We start from the raw sequence: 15,314 nt of genomic DNA on the forward strand, positions 1-15,314 counted from the left end.
CCCTGTAATAAGGGCTCTGTAAGTCGCTTTGGATAAAAGCGTCTGCCAAATGCATAAATGTAAATGTAAATAATATTCATATTCACACAGCATGGTATGATGGTAAAGCGTTTAACTACATTTTGTAACGTGCTATCTTCTCAGACGTTTCACTAGTTGTCATATTCTCCATTATTTAGAGATGTTTTGCCAGATCACCATCACTGCGGGTAACTCTGCTCCTTCTGCTATGTACAGCAGGCCACAATCACTGAGTGCACGAAGTGTCTAACATTCCACATTCCATTCTGACAATTAAAAAAAAATGGTATCATCCGGGTACTCGTTGTATACTTGTTTTTGAACACATTTTGTGGTATTGTTGAAATGTCTTCTAAAATCTAGAGGAGACACAAGTGAGCTTACTGGAGTCTTTTTTTTAGGAGAAACAATTAAGATATTAAAGAGATGTCACATGTGATTTTTCATCCCTATGGGATTTTAGCCTGACTTGAAAGGATTAAATGTGACTGAGAATTACGTAGAGCAATTTCATACACACAAAGACACACAATTATGTAAAGGAGTTTTCCTTCTGGGATCCACAATGATTTTGTGCTGAGCTGGTAGTTTATGATCATAAAATGCTTTCGCAGAGTTTCTATAACAATTTTTTTTTAAAGCATGTTGGAAATGTAGAGCGCTGATTGTAAAACAGTAACGTGGGGAAATGACCATGTTGAAAAATGTTGGACTAGTAAACCTATTAAGTTAACAGAGGACTGTGTGTGTGTGTGTGTGTGTGTGTGTGTGTGTGTGTGTGTGTGTGTGTGTGTGTGTGTGTGTTTGCTTGTGTCTGTGATAGAATATATTTGCAGTGTTTTCTTTCAATAGAAATCTCTCTGCCACTGTAGTTAAGCTCAGCTTTACTGCAGCTTTCAACTGGCCTTTTTCTTTTTGATTGATTTGCTGAGTTTTATGGCCACTGGTCACCACTCAGTGCAGAGAGAGAGAGAGAGAGAGAGAGAGAGAGAGAGAGAGAGAGAGAGAGAGATTATTAACTGAATAATACAGTAGTTCTGTAATCAATAACCGATAATTCACAGCTCAAGGGCCCTTTTCACATATCTGGGTTTTCAGAGCGAAAGTAGAATCATAGTTGGGTAAATTTGAATTGCAGTGAATGGGAGTCCACAACAAATGTCATTTTTGCTCACCTGTTTGCTCCAACCGTAAAAGAAAATATGAACGATTGCACTTTCACGGCTTATTAAAGGACAATAAAAATATACAGCGCTTGATAACATACAAAGTTCAATTTTATAAATTTACATTAAATATTAAAACAATTGAGAATATAAAAAAGTTTGCTTCATGTACGCAGTTAAAAAAAGGCAGAATAAATGTCATAACACTTCTGTGAAAAGGGTCCGTTTTCATTTAAAAATACGCTCCATATCTACAATGCTGTTTTCAAGCGTTTTCCAAAAGTTGCTCGTCCACACTGAAACTTACGAAAACTCTTAAATCCCCTTACTGCGCATGCAAAAAAATCGTTGTTCAGATGTATATACACTTGTGCACTAGAGGTTTTATTTTCAGTTATGTTTTACTGCCTCTTGAAATTGACAGAAGAGAGAGAGAGAGAGAGAGAGAGAGAGATGCTATGAAGATTGCACAGATCCGTCTGGAAGGAAGTTCTGGTTCAAAACATGGAAAAAGGGCACATTCTGGGAAACATCACTAGGGCTTAGGTGAAGACCTCTAAATTGAGAGCGAGAGATAGAAGTTTTATGCTCATATGCCTTATGTTACAACAGTATACACAGAGGCCCCTGGTCCTTTATGAGTGGAACACGCAAATTAACTATGATAAATGACTCCGTAGATTCATGATGATTTTTTAACTCATTTCACACTGTCTGGTGTGTGTTAAAATAATTTTTTTGGCAGATCACAGCTTCGAGACAGGAGATACTGATGTTTACTGCCACAGCGGCACTCACACTGAATTAATTTGACTTTTGAGTGACAATAAAGTCAGTTTTAAAGGAACAGCAAAATTAAAGTAGTTATTCACTGAAAATCCTGCCCTTACTGTATATATAGCAAGAGTATGAGGGCGAGTAAATAATGACAGAATTTTCATTTCAGAATTTTCATGTGTATAATTCATTTAAAGCACATACTTTACACACAGGCTTAAGCACACATTTACATTATTGACAGCATGACAGAAAGCCATCTCCAGAGACTTTGTCTGTGATTTTTGGCCCTGAAACGGGGATGGAATGAGAGTAAATGATGAGGGAATTTTCATTTTTGTGTAAACTATCACTTTAATGGCATTCTTAGTGATGTTTTATTAAAGTGTCAACTTTGTTTAAGATGTTTCTTAAATAATTCCTTTGGAGAAATAAAAACAGACACATATGAGAGAGTTGTTGACATTGCCTACTGTAAGAGGATAGAGCTATAAAATTATTGTGGAGTTGACAGTATGTCTCAGATAATTAGATTTTGGTTGAATTTGAATATCTTGGGGTTCACATTGAAATCTCTGACTTCTGATTGCAGGCTTTGGTATCTTGGCAAATCTGAGCACAGTTTAAGACTATAGGAAATACAGGGGTCTTGCATGAAAAATCTGAGAAGCAACAGACGTAAGCAAAATCTATAATTGCTCTTAATTTATTTCATTGCTGTCTAGGAGAAAAATGGTTTTGAAATGAAAGAGATATCATTTGTAATTTTACATTCTTAAAGGACATTATGAATTCCAACTAAACAGCATCATAACGATGTTCCCACAGAGAATCATGGGAAACAAATTCTTCATTGTTCATTACTAACTTCCAAGTGTTTACGGGTTTACAAAATGTGTGGAGCAGGCAGTGATTAAGGACCTGACTAAGTATACTGTGTACAGGGCTGGACTGGTAATCTGGGTCTGCCGTTAAATAGGCTGAATATGCCGCGTTAAGCTAAAATGAGCCGGACCACAGAATGGCGATGAGATATGCAGAAAACGACAGCGAACATTTTTTGCATCTATATTCAGTTGATGTCTTTCTCATTGTTTCAGTGCAGATCCAGCCTCACTGTAATGAAATTGTTGAGTATGTTACAGTGAAAAACATCACGTTGCCAGTGTACAGGAAACGAGGTCCAAAATCTTCAACCAAATGAACTGAAAACAACATTAAACTTGCAGCTTGTTTAACTTTCGTGTGTTACATATTTTAGAGAATGCTGCAACCTGGGGTGTGTGGATATTTGGGGCTTAACCCAGAACACTCTGAATACATATTAGGCCGAACATTTCCAATATCACAAACACTTTATAATATTTATTATCTTATTATTTATCAAGTTTAAAAGTTACATCAGTGAGGTATAATTTATATAGTAAATCTAAATATTACTGAAACTAAAACTAAAAGGTCCCACTAGTCAAGTCAAGTGGCTTTTATTGTCATTTCAACCATATGCAGCTTGTACAATACACAGTGAAATGAAACAATGTTCCTCTAGGACCATGGTGATACATAAAACAACATAAAACAAACACAGAACTACATGAGACTACACAGAACTAAATAAGACCTACACATTACTACATAAAGTGCACATGTGCAAACAGTACAAGATGGTACAATAATTGCTATAAACATATAAAAAAATAAAGGACAATAGGCACAGTGAGAGACAGTGCAGTCCCAACCAGTACACAGTTCTAGTGTGAAAGTGTAAAACAGGTAGTGCAAAAGATTTAGCAATATAACAGAAAATGCTGTGAATGTAAAAATAACATACTTTGACATAGTATTCAGCAGATGAGCTTACCATATGTGGACATAGCATTTATTGGGTAGCAGCCAGGTAGAAAGTGACCAGAAATGAAAGTGTTATTATGAATACAGTAGCAGCAAAAAAATTCAGGCAGATAATGCAATGAACAGCATTCGAACGTATGTTTCCATTTTGCCCAGTTGGGTGAGGACAAGATAGAGGGTGTGGCGATGGCATCATCTGTTGAGCTGTTGGGACGATAAGTGAACTGCAGGGGGTCCAGTGAGAGGGGCAGCTGGGCCTCTTGAAGCACTTCATGATGATGGGTGTGAGTGCAACAGGACGGTAGTTGTTGAGGCACGACACTGAAGACGTCTTCGGCACGGGGGCGATGGTGGTGGCCTTGAAGCACATTGGAATGACGGCGCTGCTCAGGGAGATGTTGAAGATGTCAGTAAGAACATCTGTCTCAGCTTTAGATACTTTCAAAGATCAGAATTTGGGTGCTTTAAACAAAACACACAATTTTTTGTCGCTTTCAGGGACAAAGGTTCATGGCATTGTTTCTTAATGTAAATTAAAGTTTACGAATTCCTTGTGGACATCTGTATATATTACTCTTTATGGTTGGGGTTATATATCTAAATATTAGGAACTTATTTCATATGGATGGACCAACTCAACACAGTTTCCAAGACCTTTTTTCCAAGCATTTTGACCTTTTGCACACAGACATTTTGGCACTCCTCTTGCATACGTGCACATACGCATTTGTGCTGGAAAACAGACCATGTGTACTAAATTAAGTTTGTATTTGTTATTATTGATACCGTAGAAAGGCAGGTATCGTTAATATATATGGTATATACAAAGATGATAAAAGCATTCAAGGCTTTACTGACAACATTCGGGGCTTATGCCTCTGTAGCCTACCCCTAGTGCCTCCCATGAAACCTGGTCTGTTAGAGTTACATTACTTTACTTACTGTAAAGGAAACAATGGAAAGGAGGAGGCTAGAACCGGCTTGACAATATAAATAATAGTTTAATTAAGAAATAAACCAAAACACACAAACACACACACAGGACGGACAGCTGCCCATATACATTCTCTCTCTGTTGCAGCACCGTCCACAGTATGCCTTTTTCCCTATCGGAGGCTTGATTAGCCTGATAAGGGGCCTGGTGTGTAAAAACACGACCCATCCCCGCCCTCCGCCCTGTCACACTTACGTTTTTTGCTAAATAATTTTTATGCGATTCATTCTACGTATTGGCAGTTTCTTTATGATGTGCAATTATAGAGGAGCTTCAATAACAATGATTTTTACTCCCTTTAACACAAATCACGTGTAAATCGGCAGATTAACTTTGTATTAACATATATGGTTTTTGCCTTGTTCCTCACACAATGCTCTTATGACATTAAAACGTATTATAGCACATGACTTGTAAGGCGATACATTTAAATATTCGCTTGTTTGAATGCTTTAAAACTCGTTTCGTTGATTTAAAACTCGATATGGCATTAACCGTAGAAACCTCATCTGTTTGGGAGAAAACTTTACTCATATTTGCACAACACAGTGGACATTTCACCTCGGAACTGCCATGATACATTTAATGAACCATCTAATATATCCATCCATCCATCTTCAACCGCTTATCCGAAGTCGGGTCGCGGGGGCAGCTGCTCCAGCAGGGGGCCCCAAACTTCCCTATCCCGAGCCACATTAACCAGCTCTGACTGGGGGACCCCGAGGCGTTCCCAGGCCAGTGTGGAGATGTAATCTCTCCACCTAGTCCTGGGTCTTCCCCGAGGCCTCCTCCCAGCTGGACGTGCCTGAAACACCTCCCAAGGGAGGCGGCCAGGGGGCATCCTTACCAGATGCCCAAACCACCTCAACTGGCTCCTTTCGACGCAAAGGAGCAGCGGCTCTACTCCAAGCTCCCCACGGATGACTGAGCTCCTCACCCTATCTCTAAGGGAGAAGCCCGCCACCCTTCTGATGAAGCCTATTTCGGCCGCTTGTACTTTCGACCTAGTTCTTTCGGTCATGACCCAACCTTCATGACCATAGGTGAGGGTAGGAACAAAAATTGACCGGTAGATCGAGAGCTTTGCCTTTCGGCTCAGCTCTCTTTTCGTGACAACGGTGCGATAGAGCGAGTGCAATACCGCCCCCGCTGCCCCGATTCTCCGGCCAACCTCCCGCTCCATTGTCCCCTCACTCGTGAACAAGACCCCGAGGTACTTGAACTCCTTCACTTGGGGCAAAACCTCATTCTCTACCTGGAGTACGCACTCCATCGGTTTCCTGCTGAGGAAAGAAAATGTAATCTAATATAATTTAGCAAAAATGTTGTGTGTATCAAAATTCAGCATTTAACCATTTGTGCAATGAACATTAATCATCAAAATCAAAATTGCGCAGCTTGTGCTCTTTTCTAAGCAATCGGGCATACAATTGTCACCTGGCTGGCTATAAAAGGGGCAAATTAGAAACCACCCAGACCACCCAAGCAACCATCCAGCAATGCCCTATTAACCACACACAGCACCTTAACAACCACATAGCAATATCCAGACAACCACTTACTATTCTCTAGCATAGTGGAGGCGACTTTTGCATGTGCAATCATCTCTCACATTTTCTTAACAAAATTCTTATTGATAAATATAATTTTTTCTTCAACTTTAGATACGTCTGCAGAAAAAAAGTGGTTTCAGAGATGAAGATAGTTTTCAATTTTGATGAAAGGTTTATTCTTTTAGAATGAACTCGAACTGAAGAATCATAACCAATAAGATCGATTTTCCAGTTGGCTACATTCTTTGTCTTTATCCCTTTGTTCAATCAATCTGAACTAAAGCTTGCTGTGTTCTCATCCAGCACAAATATGTGTATTAGAGCAAATGTTGACTGAAAGGCTTGGAAAGTATGATTAAAGTCCTCAGCCAAATTACAGGCTGTTGAAATGCTTGCTTCTCCGGACAGATAGCCCATTCATTTTAATGTAGTCATATCGACATGCTTTGTGTTGATTCGGTGAGGGAAAACACACATTTAAATGAGAACTACAGTGCTGCAGGACACCCTGGTAGACAGGGGCCATGCAAACGGAAATGGGTTTGTGTCATTGCACAGAAATAGTCCTCCAGAGTGAGCATATTCACAGAGAGAGAGAGAGAGAGAGAGAGAGAGAGAGAGAGAGAGAGAGAGTTGCTAAATCAACAGTGGGTTTCATTTTCTTGTTGAGATGATCTTTAAGTGTCTAGCTATTATAAATTTAACATCTAAAATGTTATTCCAGTGTGAATTTGAGAAGATAAGGATTGTTGTTTCTCCACTCAGTTGCCGTCTCAGCTGAGAGACATAGAAAACGGCTTACCCCTGAGGAGAAACATGAACTGTTTGCGTGTGTGTATGCTGGAATGATCTGTCGCATTTAACACAATAGACTCTCAATAGACTATAAATATTCTGTGTTGTTCATTATGATTTATTGATGAAAGTTGTTCGAGCCTAAATGTATATATGGTAGTAATGTGTAGATACTATATCTGTATAATTAAAATCATATTAATATAATATATCATAATATAAAAAAAAATATTTAATTAGATTATTTGTTCTTAACAAAGACTAATTTAATAGATCCATTTTTAGTTTCTGTTTTCGACCAAGTGTGTCCAGAATTTTCATTTTCATCCAAGAATTTTCATTTCTGTCTTCCTAGGCAGCATTTGCATAGGTGAGTTCGAGCGTATGAATTGAGAAGTATTCATTCAAGAAGTATGTTTCAGTACAGTAGAATATTAAGTCAGCATTGCAGAGTTCTCTAGAACCAGTTAAGAAGAACTAGAGAACTGCAATTCAAATTGTACTTTCAAACTTTCCTATGCTCAAATTTATACTGTATTGGTCGGCAGCACATTATGTCCTGAAACAAAACGTATAGTGTTTTCTTTCTAACACAAGGCTATATAGTTTGTGACTCTTCATATTTTATTGGGCTTCCCAAATAGGTAATTTATGGACAGTTGTGGAATTTCTCTTCCAAATTAGTTCCTTTCATGGTTTCTGTAAAGCAGGAGACATCTGTAACTTAATATTTTATTTTATATTGAAACAACCTGTTGGTAACTGTGTAAAAATCACCCGTTAAGTATGGAAATGGGTAATTAATGCACAAATGGCTCCCAGATGTTTTATATAGTAGTTCCTCTCTGGTTGACTAACTGTGATGTCTGAATATGTCGCCTGGTTTAGATATGTGTGTTTATGCAGTGATATGGACAATAGAAGACACATGCCTTATATATATGCTGAGAGATGGGCAGACATAGCGAATGCATACATGCATAGATATGTACAAACACACAAACCCTTCGGTTTCTCAACAGTGATGAGTTAATGTTACTGCCATGGGGTCAAAAACCAGCACTCTGCCAACTATAAATTGTTCACGGCACCACACGTGTTCATTAAACACTTCACACCTGGTACACCTGATGAACTCGTAGCCTTCAGTTAAAACTGAGACAGAATCATAATTCACATGCTTCTAATATACATTAAAAGTACATACTTAACTGTTGATTGTAAAGTAAATATTTTTAAGTATGTAGTTAGACACTAAGCTAGAATTGGAACATATTATCACCATCATTAATTTGTTTTTTGATATTACTTTTGTCATGTACTTTAAGATTTTGAATGTAAATGGTCACTCATGAAATCATGATCACTCACATTAAAATGAAGACTCCAGTGATGTCAGTAACCTTATAAAAGCTGTTCTACATGGAGAGGGTCCTCACATGGTGGCGGCCATATTAGAATCACATGACCAGCTGAATACTACTCGCTTAATCCCAGTAAGCATCCTGTTATTTGTCACTTTCACTCATTGATGAAAGCAATCATGGCTGACTGTGAATACCAAATTTCTACAATGACATCTGAAACTGAAAACTGTAAATGATGTTGCATCCAAGCCACTAGATATCAGTGTAAGTCCAAGTTGTTACCAGCACAAAGTTACTGAGTGCACTTTAGTTTTATTTTTATATATATATATAAAAATAAAAATAAAGTATAAATAATGTATCCCCATTTCTCCCAGTTTGGAATGGCCAATTTCCACTACTTAGTAGGGCCTCATGGTTGCGCGGCTACTCAATCTGGGTGGCGAAGGACAAGTCTCAGTTGCCTTAAATTCTGAGACCATCAATCTGAGCATCTTATCACGTGGCTCGCAGTGCATGACACCGAAGACTCATGCTACTCTCCGCGATTCACGCACAATTTACCACGGGCCCCATTGAAAGTGAGAACCACTAATCGGGACCACGAGGAGGCTACCCCATGTGACTCTACCCTCCCTAGCTACCCAGGCCCCAACTGAGTGAACCTTTAATATTTTTTTTAAGGTTCATACATTTAAAGTATGCTTAGGCAGCTTCGGACTCACATTTGTTGTCTTTTTTCTTCATTTTGAAAAATCAAAAGAGAAGAGAAGTTTTGTTACTGCTCTGTCTAAGTCATTATAGAGGATCTTCCAGTGATAGGACAGGGGATATTCCTGAGACTTGGCTGCTTTTCCTTGAAACATGCATAACCCTGAGATAACTAATGACTTTACCATGTGTTGAGAAATAAGAAATGTTATGTTTCCTTTGAGAGCATATTTCATATCCAGGACTTAAGCGGTAAGACATACTCCTTTTTGATAAGTGGGATACTATAAAATTGATGTGCATAGTAGTCTCTGAAATTGTTGGGAGTAAAATGCAACCTCGCAAAAGCCAACAAGTTGGATGTGTGTTTGATTCAGCGAGAAGCGACCTCACACCATAAACCTTTTTGAGGAAAAATGTCTTCCTTAAAAATCTGTGGGAAAGTTTCTACGGCCAATTTCTAAAGCTACTTATACATACGCATCTGTTGCATGCCTTAGTGTAATATTGTACCTTATAGTTCTGTTTGGAACACAAAACATATCAGTTTATTTAAATATTTTCACCTTGCCTTGATTTTCTTTTCTCATTTGTTCTCTTTGTATGTCTGGATGTCAGAGGGCTGGAAACAAAACAGATAGATCTAGAAAGACAAAGAGAATGATAAACTGGTGTGATAATAAAAAGCAGTGACCTAAACAAATTAAGAGAGACCCAGGAAAAACGTTCTGTTAAAAAAGGAATAATAATTGATTTGGTCTTTTCTTCCTGTCTGGAATGGAGGAAAAACTTGTAGAGTCTTGCCAAAATCTAATTTATGTGACAACCAAAGATACACATACATCTGTAAATCTGTCCCTGACTTTTCACATAAACGATGCAGTCAGCAGTTATTCTGTATTATTATGGGATGCTTGTTCAAGGTCATTGCCAAATAGTCAAAGGTTGCTTGACTGAGAGTCAGATGGGGAGTTTGCCACATCTGGTGACACTGTGATGCCTTGGAAACCAAGTGTGGGTGTGGCCTGGATCTTTGCTATGGCGACCCATCCTTGGTTTCTGAGGCTTTACAGAAAAACGCACTCATCAAAGCCTCACTTCTCACAATGTAGCAAAACCTGACCTCTGACCCACACACACTTAAGGGTTAAGGTCATCTGACTGACCTGACTTTATTCCACAGAATTAATTACTTGAGGCATTTTGCTTTCACTTGTTCAAAACCACTTGTAACCTGTGTTGTACTTAAGAGTTACTTTTTAAACTTAGAACCTGAATCTCATTGTTGCTGGTGTGTGTTGTGTTGGAGTTTGCATGCATGTTTTTGTTTGTGCGGTTTGTTAAATCCTCCCCATTCTAGGGTTGGAGAGGTGTAACATTGAGAGAGATTACTAGATTTCCTTCATCTGTCCCAGAAAGTAACACAACCACTGCTTTTCAGCAATAAACAATCAAGTTTTATTTAATATAAACAAGGAAGCTATACCAGTTTTCAGAAGGGGCAAGGCTAAAATAACAAAAAGATCATTAAAGCTAAAGAGATCAAACAAATTTTCCTAATCAAAGAAAAATTACAAATAAACAAACTTCTTCCCAGACTCTCTTACTAGGTAGAAACAGGACCAATGGAAAAAGAAATACCACCCAAATTCCTACAACTTCCATAAAAACAAAACAAAAAAACGAATATATATAAAGCAAGTGAACAAAAAACGTAACAGTCACCCAAAGATAGCTCAGCGAGTATTGACGCAGACTACCACCCTTGGCGTCATGAGTTCGAATACAGGGCGTGCTGAGTGACTCCAGCCAGGTCTCCTAAGCAACCAAATTGGCCAGGTTGCTAGGGAGGGTTGAGTCACATGGGGTAACCTCCTCGTGGTCGCGATTAGGGGTTCTCGCTCTCAATGGGACGCTTGGTAAGTTGTACGTGGATCGCGGAGAGTAGCATGAGCCTCCACGTGCTGTGGGTCTCCGCGTGTCACGCACAATGAGCCACGTGAGAAGATGCGTGGATTGACGGTCTCAGAAGCGGAGGCGACTTGTCCTCCGCCACCCGGATTGAGGTGAGTAACTGCGCCACCACGAGGACCTACTAAGTAGTGGGAATTGGGCATTCCAAATTGGGAGAAAAGAATAAAAATAAAAAAAGTCACCCAAAGTAAAAGTGCAAAGTAGTCACAATGTACTCAATCCAGGGCAGGAGAAAGAAACAACTCACAGAGGCAGACAACACACTATATGCCTGTGTCCATCTCTACCAGGTCCACCCAGCATTTATCCTGATGTCAGCCAATTGAAACAAGGAAATGATTAGTACTCATCTTAGCTGACACTTAGTCACAAAAGATAGAGGTGAAACAAAAGGAAAACAAAACACACAGAGACAACATAAAAAGAACACGTTCTAGGATGTAACTGGTTTGTATCTGTCTGTGTAATGGCATTTTTGGCAGTGTTGTTAAATTGGCATCAAAATGTCTTTTATTTAAAAAAAAAATCAGACAGGAAATATTATTACAGAGAGTCTTTAATATGTGGGAAAAGCTAAACAGCATGCAGCATTAAAGACACTGATCATTCAGATTATGTGTATGAGAGACATAAAAAAAAGAGAAAATAGATTGTTAGGTACAATAACTAGCTACAGCTATGTTTTAGATGTATGGCAATGTAAGGTATTATTAGCAAATTGGCATCAAACATTTGAAAAAAAAAAGTGCATTTTAACTATGGCTGGGCGGCATATTGAATATTAATGATATAATACAAATCATTTAGCTGATGATGTAAAATTTAACAATATCATAAATATCATGATGATTTAATGTGCTTTCATTTGGTCATTAAGTTTCATAAAGAGCGCATCAGTAGACTAATTTCACGATCCTTCAGTGTTGCTCAGTTTATCAAAATAACATCAATGACGAGTTGGTAATATGTGATTATTAATCCACAAAAGGCTGTTATTTAAAGACAGATAAACATGGTCCACGTGCATGGCAGTATTGTGAAATCAAAGTGATGCAGGTTCAAGCATTCGTGCAATTCCAAACTTTAGTAACTACTACAAGATATTATACAAATGTAAAAACGCAGCACCTTATAACAGAAGAAGAGATTACTGCATTTCAGGAAATGCTGAACATTGTAAACTGTCAAATAAACATTGCCTTTTCTGTGTTGTAACAAAAGCTCCTTGCTAAGTTTAAGTAAATATGACAGTGCTTTCCATTTCAAAATATAAGCTGAAGGTGAAGGTGAAGTAAACTGGACAGAAATATATTACTTTTGTATAATGCAAATATAATAATCTGAATAATAATGATAATTCAGCAATATATAAAAAAAATAAACCCGACGTGTTTCACAGTAATAATTTAGTATTATGCAATGTTCAAATGAGATTTCAAGAATAAGTCAGTGAAGTAGCTTTGCACAGATTGTTCATTCACGTGTATTAGTATTAGTAAAAACATTTAAAGGTAAGTAATGCTTTTTATTAAGCTACTATGTATCTTTGTATATGAAATATAAATATAACGTGCATATCAATGAAAATTATTGAATTCCATTCTCCCTTGTGTTTTATTTAATGAAAACAAATTATTATATTTTAATTTAATGTCTTTAAAATATTTAATCTACTTGGCTACAAGTTCATTAACAGTTTATCGAATATCATCAATAGGCTGAAAAATATTATTTAAATGTAATTTTTTAAGACATATCGTCAAGCCCTAATTTTAACGCAAAGTGGTCTGAAGGAAATAACAGACCCACTAGTGGAATTGCAAAAAAAAGAAAAAGAAAATGTTTACAAACAGGTTTCCTGAACACTCCTCCCACATGCCATTAGTGGACAAACAGATTGTCCAACCCCAAACTCACATCATTGGCTGAGCCTAACTTTAAACAGAGGAATATTTTTAAATGTGCCACAGAGAATGAAAGAAAATAACACATTTCAGCTTTAAGAAGTTCCATAAATGTTAAAAAACACATCTGAACTTTGCTTTCTTGAACACTGAACTCTCATTAACTAACATATAAGCAGGTAAAATATTGTTGCGCCCTGAATGGATCCTCAATGCACTTTCATATCTGTCTCTGTCTGTTTATCTACAGATATAAATGAGTGTGCACACAGTAACGGAGCGTGTGAAGGCACATGCTGTAACACCATTGGCAGTTATTACTGCAAGTGCCCTGATGGCAGTAAACTAGGAGCTGATGGGAAATCTTGCCAAGGTGAGGGCATACACACATTCATTTAGGTTTATCACATTTCCATTTCTTTCTTCTTCTCCTCTTTTCTCCACAATTTTGTATGCCCAATTCCCAATTTACTCTAGGTCCTCCTGGTGGCATAGTGACTTGCCTCAATCCGGGTGGCTTGTTGAGCGCGTTACCGCAGAGATTTAGCGCGTGTGGAGGCTTGCGCTATTCTCCGCGGCATCCACGCACAACTCACCACGTGCCCTACCGAGAGCGAGAACCAAATTATAGTGACCACGAGGAGGTTAACCCAATGTAACTCTACCCACCCTAGCAACTGGGGCAATTGGTTGCTTAGGAAGCCTTACTAGAGTCACTCTAGTAGCACTCCCTGGATTTGAACTTGGACTCCAGGTGTTCAGCGTCTTTACTTGCTGTGCTACCCAGACCCTCAGTTTATCACAATTCTGAAGTCATTCAATCTCTTTATAATCAGAATGACCCACTTTAAACAAGCATCCAATAAAGCAGCCCAAAGTATTAATATCTAAAAACAAGTTTAAGTAAATTGTAAACTTAGATGTGGAACATTGTGTCCCATCCATAAAAACTTCTGATGCTATAATGACCAGATCTTCCCTACTGCTTTGAACTCTCATAATCATAAGAGAGTGTATGTAAAGCTCTTGTTAATGATAGATCCCTTCGGGTCTTGTCCTTAAATCCATGCTGTGAATGTGATTGCACCAGAAGCTTGTTTATGGCATTAGCTTGACCAGGTTTCATGAAGAGATGAAAGTAGGATGGGATGGGAAGCAGAGAGGAAGAAGGGCTTGAATGTGCTGAGAGAGACAGTTCTACTGTACATCTGTCTCCAGCTCAGCTGTTAATGTGTAGTGTGTTGTCTGCTGTCTCAGGTCCTGCTGGACTGAATGGATACAGGTGAGAGAAACAGGTGTGGGAAACATAATAAGTGTTGCAGAAGTCTGTTTACTGTGTCAAAATGCTTTGAAATTAGCTGACAATAAGCATACAGTTCACAAATGTATAAAATATTAACTTGTTTTCAATAAAGAATAAGGGGTAAAGGGAGACAAAAAAAATTTAATTTCATAGTTTCATCAAATATTTTTACATTTTTGTTCAGATTTGTATTTGATCCCTGGATTGGTTCCAAGTTATGATTTTGAATCCCAATAGTATTCCTTTAGGATATAATATTTTTTTTTTCATTATTTCATGGTGATTTGTCACAATGTTCCCAGTATAGTTGTCATTTCATTGTAGTTATTTGTGAAATTATTATGGTAAAATACAGTAAACGTATGGCAATTAGTAGCTAGTAGCATACAGTGATATTTTATTAATTAATTCTTTTACAGTTTAATGTAATAAAAGGGTGTTTTAAATTCTGTAAAGGAGCCTCTTGTGACGTGAAGTGTGTAAATAGCTTTTGTTCATACTCTCTGCTGTGGCTGCTCCATATGGTAAAATGTCTATAATTTCATGCATTGGTGTCAAAGAGGTTAATTATCTCTAATGAAACACATTCAATAATGCTGTCATGGGACATGCTGTATGTTAAAACACTTGACCTAGATAGTTTACTCTGCATACACGTTCTGTGGTTCTACATTCATTACATGGTCAAATAGACGTATATTTGAACATTTCAGTTTGCTCACTTCTGTATATCATTACTGAATTAAGTTGTGTTGATTTTGGACACAGTACTTTGACAAAGCTGCATGGATATACTATGATTGCACACACATACAGCATACATACAGGAAGCAGACCATTGTAAATGTGTTTTGCAGATGTAGTATAAAGCCTAATTAGCCATGATTGAATGGACATT

At 37.8% G+C, this 15,314-nt stretch overlaps 1 protein-coding gene across 1 annotated transcript in view; it reads left to right on the forward strand.

The window, feature by feature from the left end:
* LOC127631759 (multiple epidermal growth factor-like domains protein 6) overlaps positions 1-15,314 on the forward strand; it is a 66,255-nt gene that overhangs the window by 6,644 nt on the left and 44,297 nt on the right. Inside the window, exon 5 of the mRNA XM_052110066.1 lies at positions 13,364-13,486. Coding sequence (XP_051966026.1) covers positions 13,364-13,486 — 123 coding nt within the window. The remainder of the gene's footprint in view (positions 1-13,363; positions 13,487-15,314) is intronic.

The sequence above is a fragment of the Xyrauchen texanus genome, chromosome 38 (assembly GCF_025860055.1).
Source record: "Xyrauchen texanus isolate HMW12.3.18 chromosome 38, RBS_HiC_50CHRs, whole genome shotgun sequence".
NCBI classification, from domain to species: Eukaryota; Metazoa; Chordata; class Actinopteri; order Cypriniformes; family Catostomidae; genus Xyrauchen; species Xyrauchen texanus.